Source organism: Euprymna scolopes, chromosome 16, assembly GCF_053919585.1.
Source record: "Euprymna scolopes isolate OS-2025 chromosome 16, ASM5391958v1, whole genome shotgun sequence".
Classification (NCBI taxonomy): domain Eukaryota; kingdom Metazoa; phylum Mollusca; class Cephalopoda; order Sepiida; family Sepiolidae; genus Euprymna; species Euprymna scolopes.
Window position 1 is genome coordinate 109,302,944 of NC_136497.1, and position 21,863 is coordinate 109,324,806.

Consider the following 21,863-nt stretch of genomic DNA (forward strand, 5'->3'; position numbering starts at 1 on the left):
AAAGCTTCACATGCAACTTTGCAGTGACTTAATCTATAATATATTGTAGTCTACATTGCACTGTAGAGAACCTGCTGTTTATTTTACAAAATTATTTTATATAATAGCTTAAGTTAAAGTTTAAAATGCGAAAGTCAAGTATCATAATTCAATCATATCAAAGATGTTGATTTTATATGCTTGGACCTTCTGCTTGTGTAGTGATAAAACTTCTGAAATGCATTTGTGATGTTAGGCTGTATAAGGGTGTTAACTTTAGTCAAAATCGCCTATTCCTACTTTAATTAGATCTTTTCGATTATCACTTTTCAATATTTGTCAGAGTTATGGAGAGTAGACAATGCATTGTGGATGCGTTATCGGCAGCTCCCGTTACTCTTGCTTCTCTTTATTTGTCACTCAGTCCTCATATTTTATTGAGTGATTTTTCTGACAAAGGGAGAAGAAAAAGCTGTATTCTAGGTTGGCAGTATTTTGCATGAACATCCGCCAGAGATGTCGGAAATTTTCTGTTTCTATGTCTATCCTTGTAGCCATGTCACTAGTAAGGGTGCTGGAGGTAAACGTTTTATCTGAGCTGACGTTATCCGCCTGATAGTCAGGGACCCGAACCTTGGATTATGCACTAATGAAGCTGTCCTATCAGCAGGTGCAAAGTACTGGGATTGCTGTATTGGCATTTGGTGAATGGATTCTGAACCATGCAGTAGCTTTTGGTGGGGCCTCTTGATGCTATATTAGTGGGTAATTGTTACGGCTTTACCTTTACATGTGCTACAAAAAAATATATATTTCTTCATTTCTATTTCTCGCTTACTTTCCCTCTCTGTCCTGCTTCAAGCAAGTCTGTTGACCTAGTCCACAAATCCCAAAACTTCATCATGAAAAGTTTCAATAAAAAATATACGATTAAATCCGGATATCCAACTTCTAACATAGACCCCCACTCCATGTCTCCTTTTCAAACATCAGAGGTCTACGTTCTAACCTTCCAGAGGTTGAAATCCAATTACAGGAGACTAAACCAGACATATTATTTCTAAAGTGAAACTGATATTGGACAGACTATTTCCCTAAATGAGTTTGTAATTAAAAGATACTCTAATTTGACTTTCAAATCTGAGCCGCAAGATCGCCATGAGCATGGAATCTGTGCCTATATAAAAGATGGCTTTCCATGTGGTAGGGACATCTCCGGAGAAGATCCTAACTTACCCTATATGTGCTTCCGGGTCGCACTTGCTCAAACTACTGCATTTATATTTGCTCTCTATTGCCCCGACAACGGTCTTTAAAAGCATATCTGAGAAAATTGACCACGTCCTATCTGCTTATCCTTCAGCTAATATTCATGCCTGTGGAGACTTCAATGTTCACACTGTGGAATGGTTAACTCACTCAAACAACACTGATGGTGAGAGGAGGTTCTATCATGATTTCTCCATTGCTTATGACCTCACTCATTTTCATGAACCCACCCATGTGCCCAATACTGACGGCCAGTATGCAAGTCTCCTAGACCTTTTTCTCACAACTTGCCCTGAACTGTGTTCAGCTTCCATTCTGTCTCCATTTGGAGCTTCCAACCACTCTGTTGTATCAGTTAAGATAAAAATGAAATGTAATAAGTCCTCATCGTACAGTACATCCATACTCTATGGCTGACTGGGATAGCTTCTGTACATTTATATCAGATCTACCTCTACGTTCCATGTTTAAAAAGGATGTGTCCTCTATAGTATCAGACCTGATGGAATGGTTAATTGTAGGTATAGACCGTTTCATACTCTTGAAAAAATTCCAGCAAAAACCTAACAGCCAGCCGTGGTTTTCTCCAGAATGTGCTGCTGCCACTGCACACAGAAATCACTTTTTCCATTGCTCCCAACGTAATAGATGTACTGAGACTAAAGCCACTTTCAGGACTGCCAGCAACCACTGTAAAAAAGTAATAAAGAACATAAGAGAGTTGTATGCTCAGTCCGTCAAGTCCAAAGTAGCTGAGCAGCGGCTTGGTTCTCACCAGTTTTGGCAAATAGCAAACAGAATCCTGAACAGAAGCGTGTGCTCTATCCCAACTATCATCAATGGACCTGAGGTAATCTCGTCAGCATCAGACAAAGCCAAATTGTTTGCCAAGAACTTTGCAGCTAATTCTACCCTTTGCAACCAAGGCCGCCAACACCCAATATTTCCTCCTGTATCAGAAAACACGCTATGTGATATACAAATATCTATACATGATGTTGCCAAGCTAATCAAAAACCTTGATTCCAGTAAAGCAACCGGCCCTGACGGTATTCCAATTATAGTACTCAAAAAACTTCAACCAGAACTAGCGTCCATCCTTACAAAACTGTTTAAATGTTGTCTTAAGGAGAATTGCTTCCCATCACCCTGGAAAATCTCATCAGTATGCCCTGTATTTAAGAATTCAGGTGATCGCTCATCTCCCTCTCAGTACAGGCCAATAAGTCTCCTCTGTGTCATGAGTAAGTTGCTGGAATCTGTGTTAAATACAGGAGTAATCAACCATCTCAACAAAAATAACCTTCTTAGTGACACTCAATATGGTTTCTGTTCTGCTAGATCTACAGCAGATGTGCTTACAGTTACATCTCATAGGATTAGCGAATCTCTCGACAGAGGCTACCTTTCTAGTGCAATTGCTCTTGACATATCAAAGGCCTTTGATAGAGTTTGGCATAAAGGTTTACATCACAAGGTCTCCAGTTATGGTATAGCTGGAAATGTCTTCTCAATTATTTAATCATTTCTCTCTGATACGAGGGGTGTGCAATAAGTAATTCCCCTGACCCACTTCCAGTTGTCTGATCTAGCTGAAATTTTGCATGTGCAATGATTTATATCTCTACGGGTTATGTGGCAAATTATAGCTCTGAACTAATTGTGGTTTCTGTTTTACAGGTGTTTGAACTGAGTCAGGTGTGAAATGGAGCCTGTTGAATGTCGAGCAGTGATCCGGTTTTTGAAGGACGCACACCACAGGAGACTTTTGATGAAATGAAAGAAACTTATGGTGATAATGCCCCATCATATGACCTTGTAAAACGCTGGCATTGTGAATTCAAACATGGCCGGAAGTCTGTGGAAACAGCTCCATGATCTGCCCTCCCCACCCCTTCTGCCATTGATGAGGCATCTGTCCGTCAAGTTGAGGCTGCCATTTTGGAAGGTCGGCACATTACTATTCGCCAAATAGCCGAAAATGTCAAGATTAGTACAGGGTCTGTGGAAACTATCATTCATGACCATTTTCATATGCATAAGGTGTCTGCCAGATGGATTCCCAGGTTGCTTACACCATTCCAGAAGCAAGAACCTGTCGAGTGCTCGAGGATGAATTTAGAGATGTGCCAAGAAGATGAGTCAAAGTTTTTCAAAAGACTGATTACACAGGATGAAACATAGGTCCATCACTATGATCCAGAGACCAAAGCCCAATCAATGCAGTTGAAGCACTTGGACTCACCACCTCTAAAGAAGGCAAGGGTGCAGCCCTCTGCTGGCAAGGTCATGCTCACAGTCTTCTGGGACCAGGACGGAATAGTGATGACAGATTTCCTGGTAAAGGGTTCCACAATTACAGGAGCCTATTATGCTTCACTTTTGAGGAAATTAAGGGAAGCTATCAAAATCAAGAGGCGGGGCAAGATCAGCAAAGGTACCCTCCTCCTGCAAGACAACGCTCCGGTCCACAACTAGCATGTCGCCAGATCAGAAGCACGGGCGTGTAGTTATGAAATCCTACCCTATCCTCCATACTCTCCTGGCCTTGCACCTTCTGACTTTCACCTTTTCCCAGCCATGAAGTTGTTTTTGAAAGGAAAGCGTTTCCCAGATGATGCAGCCTTGGTTTCTGAAGTCACGTCGTGGTTGGAGGACCAACCTGGGGTGTTCTACAAAAACGGTCTCCAGAGCTGCATCAAACGATGGGAGAAATGCATAACTCTGGGTGGTTCCTATGTAGAGAAAGACTAATAACTGTGCCAAGTTTTGTTGCTCTACTGCTATGGGAAGTAAGTTCATAAGAATAGTGGTTGATGGGCAGAAATCAGACGCTCACAGTATTAATGCTGGAGTCCCTCAGGGACCAACTCTCTTCCTGATCTACATTAATGATCTTCCAAATCACATCCTTACATCATTCATAGACATTTATGCTGATGACACTACTATCTATATTAGCACATCTAAGACCGTAAACGACCAAGGTCTCTCTGATTCTCTCTCCTCTGATCTTGAGCAAGTGGTACAATGGGGAAAGAGGTGGCTTGTTACTTTTAATGCATCTAAAACCAAGCTTTTATCTATACATCATCAATGCTCTGATCCCCATCTGGCATCAATTGAAATGAATGGCCTCCGTCTTGGGGAGGCCTCATGTTTTGACAAGCTTCTGGGCTTGACCATTACTCCTGATCTTAAATGGAACACATACATTAAATCCGTTTCCAAGGCCGCTGGAAAAATGGTAAGATCCTTCTATTCAGTAGCTATCTCACTGCTGATGCAATTCTCTATCTATATAAGGTATGTCCAAGGATGGAGTAATGTTGCCACATTTGGGCAGGAGCTGCTGGAAAGGATCCTGCCTTGATAGAGTTCAGAATAGACTTCGTAGCCTCGTAGGGGATGTCATTTTCTCTTCCCTGCAACCTCTTTCTCACAGAAGAGATGTTGCGAGTTTGTCTCTGCTTTATCGTTGGCAAGTGCTCGACTGAGCTCAATCTATGGTCCTCCCTTGCCAAACTTTCACAAGAAACACCCATCTAGCAGAAAACACTATCAATAATTTTCCCCACTCTTTATCTGTGCCTAAACCTAAACGTAGATTCCATGAACAAAGCTTCTTTCTTAGAACTGCACGCCTATGGAATTGTCTTCCGTTTTCCTGCTTTTCAGCTGACTACAATATGGTTGTCTTCAAGTCTAACGTAAACAAGTATTTGATGAGCCGTTCCATATAAGTTAATAAATTTACCGAATTTCCATTACTAACGATTACTATAGTGTCCAATTTCTACTGTACACTCGTTAACCCTTATCCTCGAGTGACCTCTTGGACTTGATAAGTGGTGATGTAAAAAAACACTATGTAAAAAAACAAAAAAACAACAAAAAAAACTCCCAGATGCATAAATACATTTTTGTGAAATTAAAATAAAATCGGCCCAACCATTTTGGAGTTCATAAAGAACAACCTCTCTCTTACACACACACACACACACACACACACACAGAAAGTATATTTTATATATAAATAGAGATTATTATTGAGTATTTGAAAAGGTGGGGAGTTGGCTGAAGACAATCTGATTTTCAAGTGACTTCCAATAACTGCAAAAGGTGTTGACTCTACTCTTGGCCCTTGATTCTCCATTCAAGAATTATATGAAAGAAAGTATATTTTTTAATAGATTTTGTTGTTGTTTTTAAATGTTTTTAGATGAGGATTGCTAGTATGGATGATTAGGACTATTATTTTTATTTCATAAGAAGCTGAGAATAGTAGTTTGAATAATCCAAATAATTTTGTTTGGAATCTAAATAAAGATTATTGCAGCAAAACATGTCAAATATTTTAATTTCATAAAGTAAACCTCAGATGTATTGAAGAGAGTGGCAGAAAGGAGTGAACAAGACCCTGATCCCAGCTATCCAAATTGAGAGACATACAATCATATTCAAATTCTTTTCTAATAATATTTCTCAGTGTTCGTGTTACTTGAGTCTTTGGGGAATACAGTCAAGGAGTTAACTCCAAGTATCACCAGATCTCTGCATTCTAACACATTCACTTACATTCTAACACATTCACTTACATCAAACTGAATTTCAAGCTTTTAATTTTATTACACCTCTGAAATGGGAGTGCAAAAGGATAATTCACCTGAATATTTTTAACACAAATAAGAAAATGAGAAAATTTATTTCATTCAAAGCTTGAAATATGAAAAAGTCAAAAACTGATCTGCCTCATTTTATTCATGTTTGCTATATTTGTAAATTGATTACTTTATTCTATCGCTTTTCATTTCTTGACATCTTTTATCTTTCCCTCTCTCAGCCAGTACCAGTAAGTGGCAATGAAGTGAAAGATCTCAGTGGCCAGAATGTCACCGTAAGTTTATAGCATCCCTCTATGTATAGATTTAGTATTTGTGTTGTGTATTTATCACACTTTTATTTTCTTCTTGTAAAATGAGTGGAATTGTGTTTGTTTTTATGTAATTTATAATCTGTGTTCATATATGTGCATGTATACACATCACTTTATGCAAAAAAAACATTTTAAGATGAAGAACACATGGGATTGAACCAGCAACCTTGAGATTTACCACAAAACTACATATAGGATTGACCATAAGTCTTGTTAAATAAAAAAAAGTTTATTAATTATATAGTAACAGGCAATGGAAGTTTATGTCAAAGTTATAATAAATGTTTGAAAATTCCTTAATCTTCTTCAGTTTGCTCCAATTCATCCAATTTAGTTATATAATATCTTTCCCATGGTTAAGAAAAAATCCAATAAAAATATCTTTTCCCATGGCTAAGAAAAAAATCCAGTAAAAATATTTATATGGTGGTCAGAAGTAAGAGTTTCTGGGGTTCTTTCATTTCTCTAGGCAGTGTGCACAGGTTTCACTTGGTTCGATTTCATACGTTCGATTTATGTACTAATAACCCTGGAAAAGATATAAACCCATATTTTCCCCTCAATTATAAGTACAAAGACAACTTGTGTTCATCTAATCATATAAAATGAATTATTTGCAATAGAGATTGTTTCAACGCTAAACAAACCTTAAAAAGTTTCATATCTTGAAAATCGAACATATGAAATTGAACCAAGGACTGTGATAGATTATTAAATGTAAAAGAATCAGCTATGTTTTAAATAAGTTGTAAAAAAAGTGAATAGTGATCCTCCATAATAGTAACACTGTAATTCATAACCCCTCACTCCCAATATCTTAATTAATGAATGAACCAAGGTAAGAGTTGAAAAGATACAGAATAGTCCCACTACACATAACTATACTTACTATAAACCGACATATCTCTAATTAATAACAGTACTCACCAAAAAGCATCAAAGAAAAGGCTTGCATAAATAACTTAGTGAAATTAAGGAAAGAGCCATCTTCTTGTTACCCCTGAACACCATTAAATGGTAATGCTTGAGCGTTACCATTTAATGCTAAACTAAATGAACAGAAACGCAATTTATCACCAACTGGATAAAGGTGAGTATATGACTAATAATTAAACCCCAAAAATGATTAACTAAAATAATCTATGGGTCTAGCACGCTTGTTATTGGAATGTTGCTATATACCTACAAGAAGTATTATTATAAAGCAGCGTTATAATAGAATTGACCTCTAACTAGAGAACTCTAGGAATGGAATACTCCACAAATATAGATAAATATATACTATTATGTACGTTTTTGCACGTGTATAAACTTATCCCTAACACAAAACATATAAACCTATCAAATATATACATATTCTAGTATTGCGGAAAGGATAAACAAATCAAACAATAAAATGACAACCATCAAAATTGAATTTATATATAGATATATAAACCTTTGCCACGATAATTACCCCAGACATCGGGTAGAGGAGAAAATATAACCACGTATATATCACCTTTATTTAAATCATATAAATAAGCCATATTTCTCTTCAACTAACTGTGTATTTGATCATGTGGACATATGTCTTATAAATAAACAAACAGATAAATTAATAAATAATTTGAAAACTAGAAACAAATGAACAGATAAAAAAAGTAAGGAAAAGAATAAAAAAATAAATAAAGGAATAAATAAATAAAACTTGTCAATAGAAAAATGAAGTCACCACCAGAAAGAAAAAAACAATCATAAAAATCTAAGCTAGGGAAGTAGCCATGATAAGAGTGTAATATTACTTCAGATCAAAGTGAAAGCTGATCACATGGAGGGACCGAAATGCCGTGAAACAACAACAATAAATAACTGCCAAATTAAAAGATACCAACATCTCTTCACTGCAACAGCTTCGTACTTCCCCTGTTTTTCCTCACCCCTCCTCCTTTCCTTCACCAAACTCCTATTGCTCACATCCACAAAGTATACACCCCACTTTCTTCGAGAACATTATTAACCCTAACACCCAAATAATTTTATAAAACTAATGTGATTTTGACTCCCGTTCCAATATCGATTCTTTTTTCTTTTGGTCTGATGAAGTGTTATCCTTGAATTGGGATTCCACTGAAACGCGTATGCATATATGTAACCATTAATGTTTGTATAATAAACAGACTATAATTTTATATATATATATATATATATATATATATATATATATATATATATATATATAAAGTGAAAATGTGTGTGTGTTTGTATGTCTTGCAAAAACTTTCCACACGGGTCACGGATTTTCACCAGATCGGTATCATTTTAAACTTCCAACCTTCGCCTGACAAATATCGAAAAATTGGCTAAAAACATTAATTTCTTCACCCTGAAATCAGCAGTTTTCTACAGGGGGGGTATTTTTCAGATTTTTTAAAGAAGTTTTGACGTTCGTTTTTCTGTTTTCTTTATTTTTGTTTTTCCGATTTTTAAATTTAACATCGTTCGTTTGCCTTACATTAGTTTATTTGTCTTTTTTTTTTTGATTTTTTTAAGTTTTAACTTTTTCTATATAATATTTAATTTTTATTTAATATTTAAAAATATGTACTTCGCTTATTCTTATGTTTTGATTCTCAGGAATGCAGCAGATAGAGAACGTTGTGATAATCCTTAACGACATGAAGGCACCTGATTCAGATGGAGTCAGGGGCTCGGGTTCAAAGAGTTCTAATGCCTTCATTCACTAATAGCTGCTAGCCTGCAAAGGGGTCATTGAGTTGGGGGATGTCCCTGATTCGCTTCTTATGAGAAGAATGATATTGATTTGGAAGGAGCCTGCAAAAGGAACAGCTGCCAGCAATTACAAACTGATTGCATGTCTATCACTAATGCGGAAGTTGTTAACCAGAACCTTTGAAGACAAAGTTTATGAACATCTTTTGAGTAATGGTGTTATCCCTGATGAATAGAAAAGGTGCCAGTGCAGCTCGAGGGGTATTAAGGATCAACTAATGATTCATAAGGCAGTAATGCAGTGTGCAAAAAGGAATAGAGGAATTTGAGTGTAGCATGGATCTATTAAAGGAAGGCATACGACATGGATTTCTCACTCATGGACCCATAAAACATTATAAATGATGAAGAATGCTGGAAATGTTATAGTGCTTTTGGAGAGAAGTATGGTTCAATGGAAAATAGTTCTGGCATCGAATAGAGATTTGCTTGGGGAGGTTGGCAATATTCCAAGGAGATTCGTTATCTCCGCTTCTTTTTGTAATGATGATGATGCCTCTTGAAGAGAGAGAAGCTGGTAGAGATCGTCGGAAGACATTGGGATGGAATTTGGGATTAGTAAATGTGCTATGTTGATGATTAAAAAGGGATTATAGATGCATTCGAATGGAATAGTGTTACCAAGTTATAAAAGAAATAAAAGAAGCAGGGTATAAGTATTTAAGAGTGCTGGAGGGTGTGGGCATCATGAACAGATAGATGAAAGAGAAAGTTAGGAAGGAGTATCTTAGAAAGGTTAAGCTAACTGCAAAGTCAAAACTGTACGGAAGAAATCTGATAAAAGCGGTGAAAACAAGGGCAGTCAGTTTTTTGAGATATGGTGCAGGACTTTTGGAATGGTTTAACAAGGTGTTGCCTGCCATGTTTGAACCAGAAACCCCTCACTCCATGGATATCAAAACAAGAAAGGTTTTAGCAATGTTTGGTATATTCCACATTAGAAGTAGCGTATATATTATTTAATTGAAATTCATTATTGAGATGAGTATTATTTATTAATTTATTTTATTTTTTTATTTTTTTGTTTCACAACATTTTGGCCATTTATTCCTCTGGCCTTTGTCAAGTGGTAACCGCGACAGGATAAGAACTCCAAATCCCCTAACTGCATCCTCAGCAATTACTGCCTTCTATAGTTGGGAAAAAAAATAAAAAGATGAGGATAATAGTCCGCAAAAAATAAATTAATAAATAATACTCATCTCAATAATGAATTCCAATTAAATAGTATATATACCATTCGGTACGGACCCGACCATAGGAGATCAGATGATAAAAATAAATGGAGATTTATAAGACCAAAAATCCAACCTTGATCACCCTTCGGGGCCCGTGGCACAGTGGATAGAGATGTTGAATTTCTACAGTTTCAGGTGAGCATTGTTTGAAGATAGCGGTTTCAGTCCTACACAAAGCCGGCCAGAGGCTTAGTTGGTCAAAATTGTGGTGAGATGACAACTATGGAAGGCAGTAATTGCTGCGGATGCAGGAGATTTGGAGTTCTTATTCTGATGAAGGCCAGAGGAATAATTGACCGAAATGTTGTGAAGCAACAACTAAAAAAAAAGCAAATGAGGATAATAATCGACAATAAATTAAGAAGTAGCATAGCTAGGTTGTATCAGAAAAGGAAAGATCGTGGGAGAGGATTAATAATTGTAAAAGATTGTGTTAGAAGTGAGGAGTGGATGCTCAAGGTTGTGGCTAATGAAGTGGAGGTATGTGAGATTAAGGCTGATTATGTGAAACGTATGGATAGAGAAAGGGCAGAGGAATTAGCTGAGAAGAAAATGCACAGGAAGTTTTTCCAGGATGTAGCAGAAATGGCTGATGAAAGATCATGGCAATGGCTTAGAGCTGGTTATCTGGCTAAGAGTACTGAAGCTTTTGTTGGTGCAGCACAAGAGCAGGCATTAGGAAGATGACTGTTCAAAAAAGTGGTTATGGAGAGGATGTTGCTGCAGGATGCCTGATTTATGGAAAGTTTTCAGAGTCACTTGTGCACTTTACAGCAGGGTGTAGTGGATTGGAGTAGATTAGATTAGAGAGTACTGCAAAATACACGATTGCATGAACTTCAGATATACGGGGAGATTTGTAAGAAGTTTTTTTTTGTAATTTTTTTTTGAAGGAATCACCACTTATCAAGGCTCAGAGGCCACTCAAGGATAAGGGTTAAAGATTGTACATTAGTCAAAAGGACAATATCAGAGTAATCGTTAAAAGTTTAATTTGGTAAATTGGATTACTTAAGGGGAACGGCTCATCAAAAACTTATTTACATTGGACTTGAAGACGGCCATATTGTAGTCAGCTGGAAAGCAGGTAAATGGAAGACAATTGCACAGGTGTGCAGTTTTAAAAACGAAGCTTTGTTCATGGAATCTTTGTTTAGGTTTAGGCACAGATAAAGAGTGAGGAAAATTATTGATAGTGTTTACAGCCAAACGAGTGTTTCTTGTGAATGTTTGGCGAGGGAAGGGACCATAAATTGGAGCTCAGACAAGCACTTGCCATGAAAATAACGATAAAACAGAGACAGGCTCATAATGTCTCTTCTGTGAGGAGGAGGTTGTAGGGAAGAGAAAAGAGCAAAGGGCTACAAAGTTTATTCTGAACTCTGTCAAGGCATGATAAGATCTTCCTAGCAGCTCCTGCCCAGATGTGGCAGCAATACTCCATCATTGGACATACCTGGCTCTTATATAGGTAGACAATTACATCAGCAGATAGATATCTACTGAATTGATAAAAGGATCCCATTATTTTTCCAGCGACCTTGGCAACGGATTTGATGTAGGTATTCCATTTTAGATCAGGAGTAAAGGTCAAGCCCAGAAGCCTCCCCAAGACGAGAGCCATTCATTTTAATTGATGCCAGATGGGGATCAGAACGTTGATGATGTAAAGATAGAAGCTTGGTTTTAGATGTATTAAAAGTAACCAGCCACTTTTTTCCCCATTGTACCACATTGGGGTGAAGTGTGCTGGAAAGTGGTTAAGGAGATGCCTGATGAAGTGAGACAAGTGAAGATGGCGATGTAGACATGGTGGGATGAAATTGTCATGATAACCAAGCAATTGGAACATGATCGTCTAGATTTGGTCGTCATTGACAAGGTCTCAAAAAAGTGGCAAATTGTAGACTTCTCAGTACTCTGGGACAGGAATGTGAGAGAGAAGAAGACTGAGAAGTGGAGCAGTTATGCTCAGTTGGCCTTGGAGATAAGGCATATACACGGGGTTAAAACACAAATAATCCCGGTCGTGATTGGTACGCTAGGTGTAGTATCAAGTCGCCTGGAAGGACATTTTAAAAACTATGAATCCTCAATGTTTTAGGCAGCTGTCAGACCTTTACTATTGTAGGTACCACCAATATCCTTAGGAAAACTCTTCATCTCTGAAGCTCCTGGTTTGGAGCCAGGATTGAGGGAAGGTCCTCTGAGAATGAATCCCACCTCTTCATTTTTAAACATTTTTCTCGTACATTATAAATACTGTATCCTTATTAAATTATCTTGTTTTAGTTTTTTTTTGCCAAATTGCAACTTTTTGTATGAACTTTACACTAGATGCCGCATCTTCCCCATGCTATCTAGCGCCTTCTCTACTCTTCTGATGAGAAGCATTAGGCTGCGAAATGCCCTGGCATAAAGTCCTTTCTATCCCCCAAATTTGCCTGTATTCCATTATTAAATAAATGATCCATTCTATATCTACCAATATATAGTTTTGTATCTTCATTTCATACTCTTGTTGTCCTATTGTATAAGCTCCAATAATTATTGTTGAGATTGGCATTATCCGGATAAGTCTCCTTTGTGGAATTGAACTTTCTCTTTTCCTTTTAAATCAAGCTATATATATATTATATAATGGTGCAAAAAGTGTACTAAGGAAATTTTACATAGATTACTTTACATTCATGGCCTAAAGAAGTGGAGCGATGGAGTTGTAAAGCTAATAGTTTATTGATTGGGTGAGTGAAAAGAATGGTGCAAACCATAAAAACGGGACTAAATGTATGTTCTCAGCAAAAAGAAATAGTTTTTTCTATCAAGGCTGTCATATAATGCCATACTATATTAAATGATAAAAAAAGGAGCTGTTTTAGCTCATATGCAGATCAAATAAGGCTTCAAGGTAAATATGAAGAGCATAATGATAAAAAAATCCATATGATTCCTTTCGGTAATGAAGTATTAGAAGAAACTCTACAGAATGAAGATGAAATGATGCATGATCAAGCGGGCCAGAATGAGTTTCAAAATGCAGATGAAGATCGACTAATGCAAAACGTCGACCATGGCTATAGCGTAGAATGAAATAGATATAGATTTCCCAGTAAAAGAAATACAGAAGGAGAGAAAAGTAATCTCGAAAATGAAATCATTATAAGTACAAAAGCGTCTAGGAGCATAAAACCTTTGCGTTTCAGGAAGATGTAGTGACACTGGTTATCGTTATGCCTTATCAGCATAGCAGTAGAAAAAAAAAATACATATATATATATATATATATGATTATACAATATGCCATATTAACATCGGAGTAGAAAATAGTTTCTAAGAAGAGTGTTACTTGAAATTTGACTAGTGATTAACACTTCAAAAATTGTACTTTATGCTATAGCATTTTTGATTTTAATTAATAATCGATTAATAGTAATAAAGATTGTTTATACGTTAAGAAACACATATAAGAAGTAGTTCCATAATATTATTGATATAGATATAATGCTCTCAGCAAGATAAGGATTGTAATGATAATCCATAGGTGCTAGCAGAGTCTAACTGAAAGATTGCTGTATAAGTCAATATCAAATCAAATATTCAAAATCAAACAAAAGATTCAACATCAGATAAAATATTAAATAATAAATAAAATATTCACTGTGTAAATAAAGTTATCTATATACATATATAACAGTGGTCATGTCTGTCTGTCTCTACCAAACTACTCTGTCAATTTTTGGTGAAACTTTATATCTAGGGGATTTGGACCGTTGGAACAAATTCGATTTGGTTTTTGTCTGATGAAAATAACTGTTATATAATTAAAATTTAAAAAAATGGAACTTGGCAGGTGTAAGTTGACTAAATGTGTTATTTTTATGCATGTGCAAATATATATCTTTAACAACAGTTTATTTTAAGTTTTATATATGCGTATGGACTTGGATAATGTACAAGGCTGGGGGGGGTTACATGTTTGGTTTTGATTCTAGCTGATGGTGAAGAAATCATATTTTTCTACTGTTGAAATCACTGTTATATATTGCGTACAATATAATAATCAATAGTATTGGCTCTATAATAATAAGTATGAAATCTGCATAAATTAAAACATCATATTTAAGCATATTTTATGATCAGACAATACCGGGCAGCCTGCGTGTTGTTTTATAAACAAATTATTTTTGTAAGTAGCATTTAATAATTTTCTGTACTTAGTTTAATGCTTTCTTAAAAATAAAGCCTTAACATGACGGATCACTTTGTATCACATTGAATCTAAATATAAATTATTTACAAACACATTTCAAATCAATATTTTTCATTATAATAATATTATTAATAATATTGCTGTAAATATAAATGTCAGCATGTAAATTTCCTGCTTTCCAGCTGACTACAATATGGTTGTCTTCAAGTCCAATGTAAACAAGTTCTTGATGAGTCGTTCCACTTAAGTTAACAAATTTACCGAATTTCCATTACTAACGATTACTATATTATCCAATTGACTACTGTACACTCTTAACCTTTATCCTCGAGTGGTCTCTGGCCTTGATAAGTGGTTATGCCTATCTAAAAAAAAAGAAAAAAAAAGAAAGAAATAAAAAGGTTATTAGTTAATAAGAGATCTAAAACTTAAAATAAAATAATTGTTTATAAAACACCAAGCAGGCTGCCCGGTATTGTCTGATCATAAAATATGCTTAACATTAGGTAAATCTTGAACACTTGCAGATACTTTTTTAAAAATCAATATGTTCAGTAAATCTTTTAAAAATCAATATGTTCAGTAAATTTTTTTAAAAATCAATATGTTCAGTAAATTTTTTTAAAAATCAATATGTTCAGTAAATTTTTTTAAAAATCAATATGTTCAGTAAATTTTTTTAAAAATCAATATGTTCAGTAAATTTTTTTAAAAATCAATATGTTCAGTAAATTTTTTTAAAAATCAATATGTTCAGTAAATTTTTTTAAAAATCAATATGTTCAGTAAATTTTTTTAAAAATCAATATGTTCAGTAAATTTTTTTAAAAATCAATATGTTCAGTAAATTTTTTTAAAAATCAATATGTTCAGTAAATTTTTTTAAAAATCAATATGTTCAGTAAATTTTTTTAAAAATCAATATGTTCAGTAAATTTTTCCATTTCAGGATTCTAACAAATTCCAATTAATCCTTAGAACAAATTTTAGATTGAAAAAAAAAATCTTCCATCAACTGTTACATGATAAGGGCTGTCCCCTTTTCATGTAAGTATAAAAATAGAGAGATCTACTTGAAATGAAAATAAAATAGCATAGACGAAATTCGAACCTCGTAAATTAGGTTTAGAAATAGATTACGAGAGAGAATTAGAAAATGGAATGTAAAACAAACGATTGTTTAGCTTAGAGATAAAATAGTTTCAAGAAAAGAATGTGCACTGTCAATTTATTTATGAAAATTCAATTGAAAGAATGCAGCTACAAGATAATTTAATAAACATGTTTTTAACATATTGGAAATATAGGTTACTGAGAATATAGGTAAAAATTCCTTTTGTAAACAAAGGAAAAAGTTTTGGACGCGCATTTCCAGAACACGTGAAAGAAGACACATGTTTTAACATGTGTATGACGTCATGGAAAATGGGAAGTTCTAGATATAGTTAGAAAACTTAGGAGTTAAAGGAGGAGAACTGGGGAAAAGCGGGGAGAGACAGAGAGAGAGAGAGTCTGAGGGGGACAGACGACAGTCGAGTTGGCATTCGAACGTCTAGAAGCGAGACGGTCACTTTGAAACTTAATATGTGAAGCTTTGAATTCTTGATGAGAAAACTACGGCCAGTCGTGAGAAGAAATAAACCCATCATGTGTTTTTATAAACGTTGTCTTTGTGTTGTGATTCTACCAAAAGGTAAAGTGAAAATTGTTATTATATGTCTATATATCCGTGTTATTATATGTCTTGACATACACATCTCATATCTACACTAAGACTGTCTCCTCACTCAAAGAGCTTCTACACGTCTAAGTATGAACAATTTTTATATATATGAATCGCTTTATAAAACGAACAGACTCTCTTACAACAATCTTACAACAACATCCCTCTTAATAAAATCCCTCTCTCTCAACAGCATCACTTATAATAAGACTCTCACTATTAAAAAGTCCTAACATGCACTATTAATAACAACAAGAAGAATAATAATGATGAAAAACCCCTATATAACAAATACAAATTGGTGCCCATTTGACCAATTTGCATCAACGATGAAAAAAAAACGAACCTGGCGTAAATATACAATAAATACAATTTGGAGTCGTAGCGACCAGACTACCCAGCAAGGGTGAGTTTAAAAAAGAAAAGAAAAAAAAATGAAAAAAAATTCGGAACCATGGAAAAGAAAAAAAAAAAAAAAGAAACAATGTTTTAAAAGGGTCCAAGATAATTAAAAAAATAAATAAATAATACCACGGAAAAAAAAAATCACACGATCACAGAAATGCGAACAAAAAGAAAAAAAATTTCGAACACACGCACATAGAAAACTAAAGTTTACAAGAAAATATTAAAAAAGAAAAAAAAGGCCGATATGCCGATATGCCGTAATGAATGATAAAAGAGATACGGTCAGTTAAAAAAAAAAAACAAAAAAAAACTACCCACGAATATTTCATTCATAAATAAAATAAAAACAAATAGAAAATAGGACAGTGTCACTCATAAAAATGTGTGTTCATGTCTGAATTGTTTAGAGAAACTGTCAATCATAATAAATAACAATTTAGTGTCAAAAGTCGAAAGTACATTAAAAATTCTCGAGTATTAAAAGGAAGAATAAATGAATGAATAAATAAAATAAAATACACTATAGAAAAAAGAAAGATGCAAAAATGAAATCAAATTTAGGCATTGTGTATAATTTTCGGCTTTTTAGTGTGCTTTAATTGTTCTGGTCTTTGAAAAAGGGACAATTTTTTTGTTTTGTGTCAACGGACTGTATAATGTAACGAATTTTTATTATTTTTTTTTTGTGTTTTGTTGCAAAATGTTTAAATGTATTAAGGTATTTTCTTTTGAAAATGTGTTTTAGACAATATTGTAAATTTATACTTAATGTAAATGTTATTGATTTTCACAGCAAGAATTCAAAGTCATCAGTAAATATACATTAGATTTAAACAGTCGAGGGGAAAATAAAACTAGTTAAGACGTATGGTTGGCTTACAGATTCAGTTAGAATTTTAGAAGGGGTGCAAGAATTAAAATTACGTAAACGGGTATTTAGATAGTTTTTAGATGTGATAAGCCGTAAGAAAGATGTGTTTTTTTAGCATTTGGTTTTTGTTTTGTTTTTTTAGAGATTCTATAATTTTTTTCCAAGAAAAGTGATTTGGTAGGGATTGATAAGCACAAGATGTGCCCCTATTCGAAAAATTTGGGAACCTGGTTAATTAAGTGCTTAAAATAAGCTGGTTGCACGTAACGACTCCAAGCAAGTGGTAAGACTTGGCTTAATTAATAAACAGGCATTGGAAAGAATACGAAAATTCTTAAGGGGACCAGTAAACCGATGATAGGTAGTCCTGAGGCAATCACATATAGCTTAATGAAGTAAGAGACAGGCAAAAATATGCCGTAGATTATGTAAGAAAGATATAACCTTGTATTTTTTTTTTAGAGACGCATGAATGTGGGATATATCTGCTGGATCTTGGTTAGGGGAAGTTTCAAGAATCCAAGCAAGGAAATCCAAGTGAATCCGTATGAGAGAAAAAAGGTATATCTTGATAGTTAAAGCCAACCAAGAAGATTGGTTATGAGCTTTGGTATGTCCCGTATAATATAGTTATAGAATAAAAAAACAAAGCCATACTTGATAAGATTAACCATGCGGAAAGAGACGATCAGGACACTTTTGGGACAAAGGAAGTTGTCCATTTCGAGGGAGGTGGAAACCTCTAGTCTACGGCATATGGGTGGCTGGAACGTAGCTGATGTGAATCATAGGTAAAGACCCTACACCCAAAAAGTAAATGCCAAGAAGATCAGAAAGGTTCTGATCTTATAAAAATATAATAATTGTGAAGTCGGCCGAGGAGGGCTAACTGAAAGAGATTTTTTTTAGCCTGATCTTTCCTAGCTGTGTGGTTGTGTAAATGTAGAGAAAAAGAATGTACTAAATTTAAAAATTCATACATTTTTTTTTGTGAAATATGGAAGGGAGGGATGTTACATGATAAGGGTTGTCCCCTTTTCATGTAAGTATAAAAATAGAGAGATTTAGTTAAAATGAAAATGAAATAGCATAGACGAAATTCGAACCTCGTAAATTAGGTTTACGAGAGAGAATTAGAAAATGGAATGTAAAACAAACGATTGTTTAGCTTAGAGATAAAATAGTTTCAAGAAAAGAATGTGCACTGTCAATTTTGTTACGAAAATTCAATTGAAAGAATGCAGCTATAAGATAATTTAATAAACATGTTTTTAACATATTGGAAATATAGGTTACTGAGAATATAGGTTAAAATTCCTTTTGTAAAAAAAGGAAAAGTTTTGGACACGCATGTCCAGAACACGTGAAAGAAAACACATGTTTTAACATGTGTATGACGTCATGGAAAATGGGAAGTTCTAGATATAGTTAGAAAACTTAGGAGTTAAAGGAGGAGAACTGGGGAAAAGCGGGGAGAGACAGAGAGAGAGTCTGAGGGGGACAGACGACAGTCGAGTTGGCATTCGAACGTCTAGAAGCGAGACGGTCACTTTGAAACTTAATATGTGAAGCTTTGAATTCTTGATGAGAAAACTACGGCCAGTCGTGAGAAGAAATAAACCCATCATGTGTTTTTATAAACGTTGTCTTTGTGTTGTGATTCTACCAAAAGGTAAAGTGAAAATTGTTATTATATGTCTATATATCCGTGTTATAAAATGTCATGACATACACATCTCATATCTACACTAAGACTGTCTCCTCACTCAAAGAGCTTCTACACGTCTAAGTATGAACAATTTTTATATATATGAATCGCTTTATAAAACGAACAGACTCTCTTACAACAATCTTACAACAACATCCCTCTTAATAAAATCCCTCTCTCTCAACAGCATCACTTATAATAAGACTCTCACTATTAAAAAGTCCTAACATGCACTTTTAATAACAACAAGAATAATACTAATAATAAAACCTATATATAACAAGAGATCTAAAACTTAAAATAATTGTTTGTAAAACACCAAGCAGGCTGCCCGGTATTGTCTGATCATAAAATATGCTTAACATTAGGTAAACGTTGAACACTTGTAGATACTTTTTTAAAAATCAACATCTTCTGTAAATTTTTCCATTTCAGGATTCTAACAAATTCCAATTAATCCTTAGAACAAATTTTAGCTTGAAAAAAAAAATCTTCCATCAACAACAAAAAATAAATGGAATAAATTCTAAAAGGAGAATGGTGTCTCATCTGATAATTTGATGATGTTGGGATCACTTTTTCTTGATGTGTAGAGTCCCAGATCATGTGATCACTGATTAAAATGTGACTCAGATCACATTTTCTCTTCTCTGCATATTTTCTTGTCTAATTGCTGAGGAAGGGACTCATTTTTTTGCATTTTTGTTTAATCGATGAAGAGAAAACATTCATTTGCTGTTCTTGTTTTGCCCAAATTGGCAACTCAATTTTGTTTCTATTTGTAAGTGTTGGGTATGCAAAAAACATTATCATTTGGCCATATTGAAAGAATAGGTGAAAGTTTTTGGGCTAATGGATGTAGAACCATTGAGGTGGTAGAATCAATAGGGGAGGTCAAGGAAAACGCTGATGTTGATGAACTTGAGAGAATTTGGGATAAATAATGACCTAGCTATGTTAGTTTGAAAGCGAATTTCTAAAAAGCCATCCAACACATGTCAGCATGTAAAATGGACATGAAACTGTTGCTACTGATACTGCTGATTTTATTTTACCTTCAACATATAATTGTCTTTTGGGGCACCTTTGGAACATCATGTCAGCACTTAAATTATGTTAATGTTTTTTTTAAAGTAAAGTTTTAAAATAACAGTAAAATATCAGTTATGTCTGATCTACCTTCCTACTTAGAGTTCAGTATTAGGTATTGATCTGGGAACATATTATATTTACACATAAAAATGCAAAACCAATAATATAAAAGGTATTATCTGTAACATTTCTATTTGCATCTTTAATTGTCGACCAACTGATAACCAAGCTTTCAGTAGGAATGTAGAATTATTACAATAAAGCTTGTAGTGATATTATTTAACTTAGCAGTCAATTGTTAATCAACTTGTTATGTAATTGCCTACCAGTTTAATTGTTTAGTTTTTGTTTATTTTAATTCATATATCATTGTAATTTATACTGTTTAACTATTTTTATTTTTCTTCCTATTTTTAAAAAACTTTTTATTGCTTGTATTGTATGATTAAAATGAAACTATATGAATTTTTGGGAGCAGGGTTACTAAATTACTGCAGTCTTATTCATCATCAGTTGGGTCTCTATGTAATATAGTTTATTGTAATTTGATTATTTCAGCTATGTGTATAAGTTGACTACTTTCTTTTTGTTTTTTAGGTCATTTGGTCATGTAACCTATGCCGCAAAAAGCAAGAAATTCTTGCCAAAACAGGAGCCTGGTATCATGGGGGCATGGCACGCCCAGTCGCCCTCGATGTAGGTGATACTGCTTCTGGTAGTGAAACAGCTTCAACAAAGACTGATGTTAGTCCACCAAATGAAAAGAAGGCAAAAATATTAGCTAAACAACAAACAGATAATGGAGGGAGTTCAGAAAAAGAAAATATTGATAAAAAATCTGTATCTCGTTCAGGGAGTTTACAAAATCGTGGACTTAAACGTCAGTATTCACTGTCTGAAGTTCAGGGAAATAAACAAATAGATTTGAAGGATCGACCTGCAGAAAATAATTCTACTGGTGCTATTGTGTCAGAAAAAGAGAAACTTCGAGAGAAAGGCCAATTACAAGATCGCGGTAGGGAAATGGAGCGTGGATCATCAGCCCGAAGTAGTCCTGCAGACGGAACAAAGCATCATGACGGCAAAGTATATAGTAAGGATGAATCAGGAAGGCGTTATGACAAACGTACAGAAAGGGATAAATTTGTTGATTCACATGATAAACCAGATGAAAGGATTAGGGAAAGGAATCAAGGTCGCTTTAGGGACAGTTCCTCTGATAGATTTAATGAAGAAAAACGTGTAGATTCAACAGGAAGAGAAACAGGGGATCATTACCATGAAAGAGAGCAGCGTAAAACTAGGGATTCTTCCAGAGAGACGTCAAGAGATAGATTAAGGTAAGAATCGTTTTTTACTCTTTTATTCATCATTCCAAACACAAAAAATTAAACTTTTATTAAAATTAACTTCCACACCCAACATCTTCATTTTCTTGTTTGATGGATACTCACGTGAACACGTTTAAATTCCAAAGCCTTTATGAATGGTATTATCAGCATTTTACATTTAAATATGTGTTGCCTAAAATGCAACTCAGAATATGTTCCAAGATATTATTAATGCTAAACTGCCTTGATAATTGATTCATCAAAGCTTGTTTATTCTGTTATATCAAGTGTTTATATTTTAACAGAGATTTAACAGACTACCATAT

At 34.5% G+C, this 21,863-nt stretch overlaps 1 protein-coding gene across 7 annotated transcripts in view; it reads left to right on the plus strand.

The window, feature by feature from the left end:
• Positions 1-21,863, plus strand: part of LOC145296047 (regulating synaptic membrane exocytosis protein 2-like) — an 874,180-nt gene that overhangs the window by 254,092 nt on the left and 598,225 nt on the right. For all 7 annotated transcript variants that reach the window (XM_080142091.1, XM_080142092.1, XM_080142093.1 and 4 more), the window contains exons 3-4: positions 6,092-6,145; positions 20,804-21,546. In XM_080142091.1, the coding sequence (XP_079998217.1) occupies positions 6,092-6,145; positions 20,804-21,546 (797 nt within the window). The remainder of the gene's footprint in view (positions 1-6,091; positions 6,146-20,803; positions 21,547-21,863) is intronic.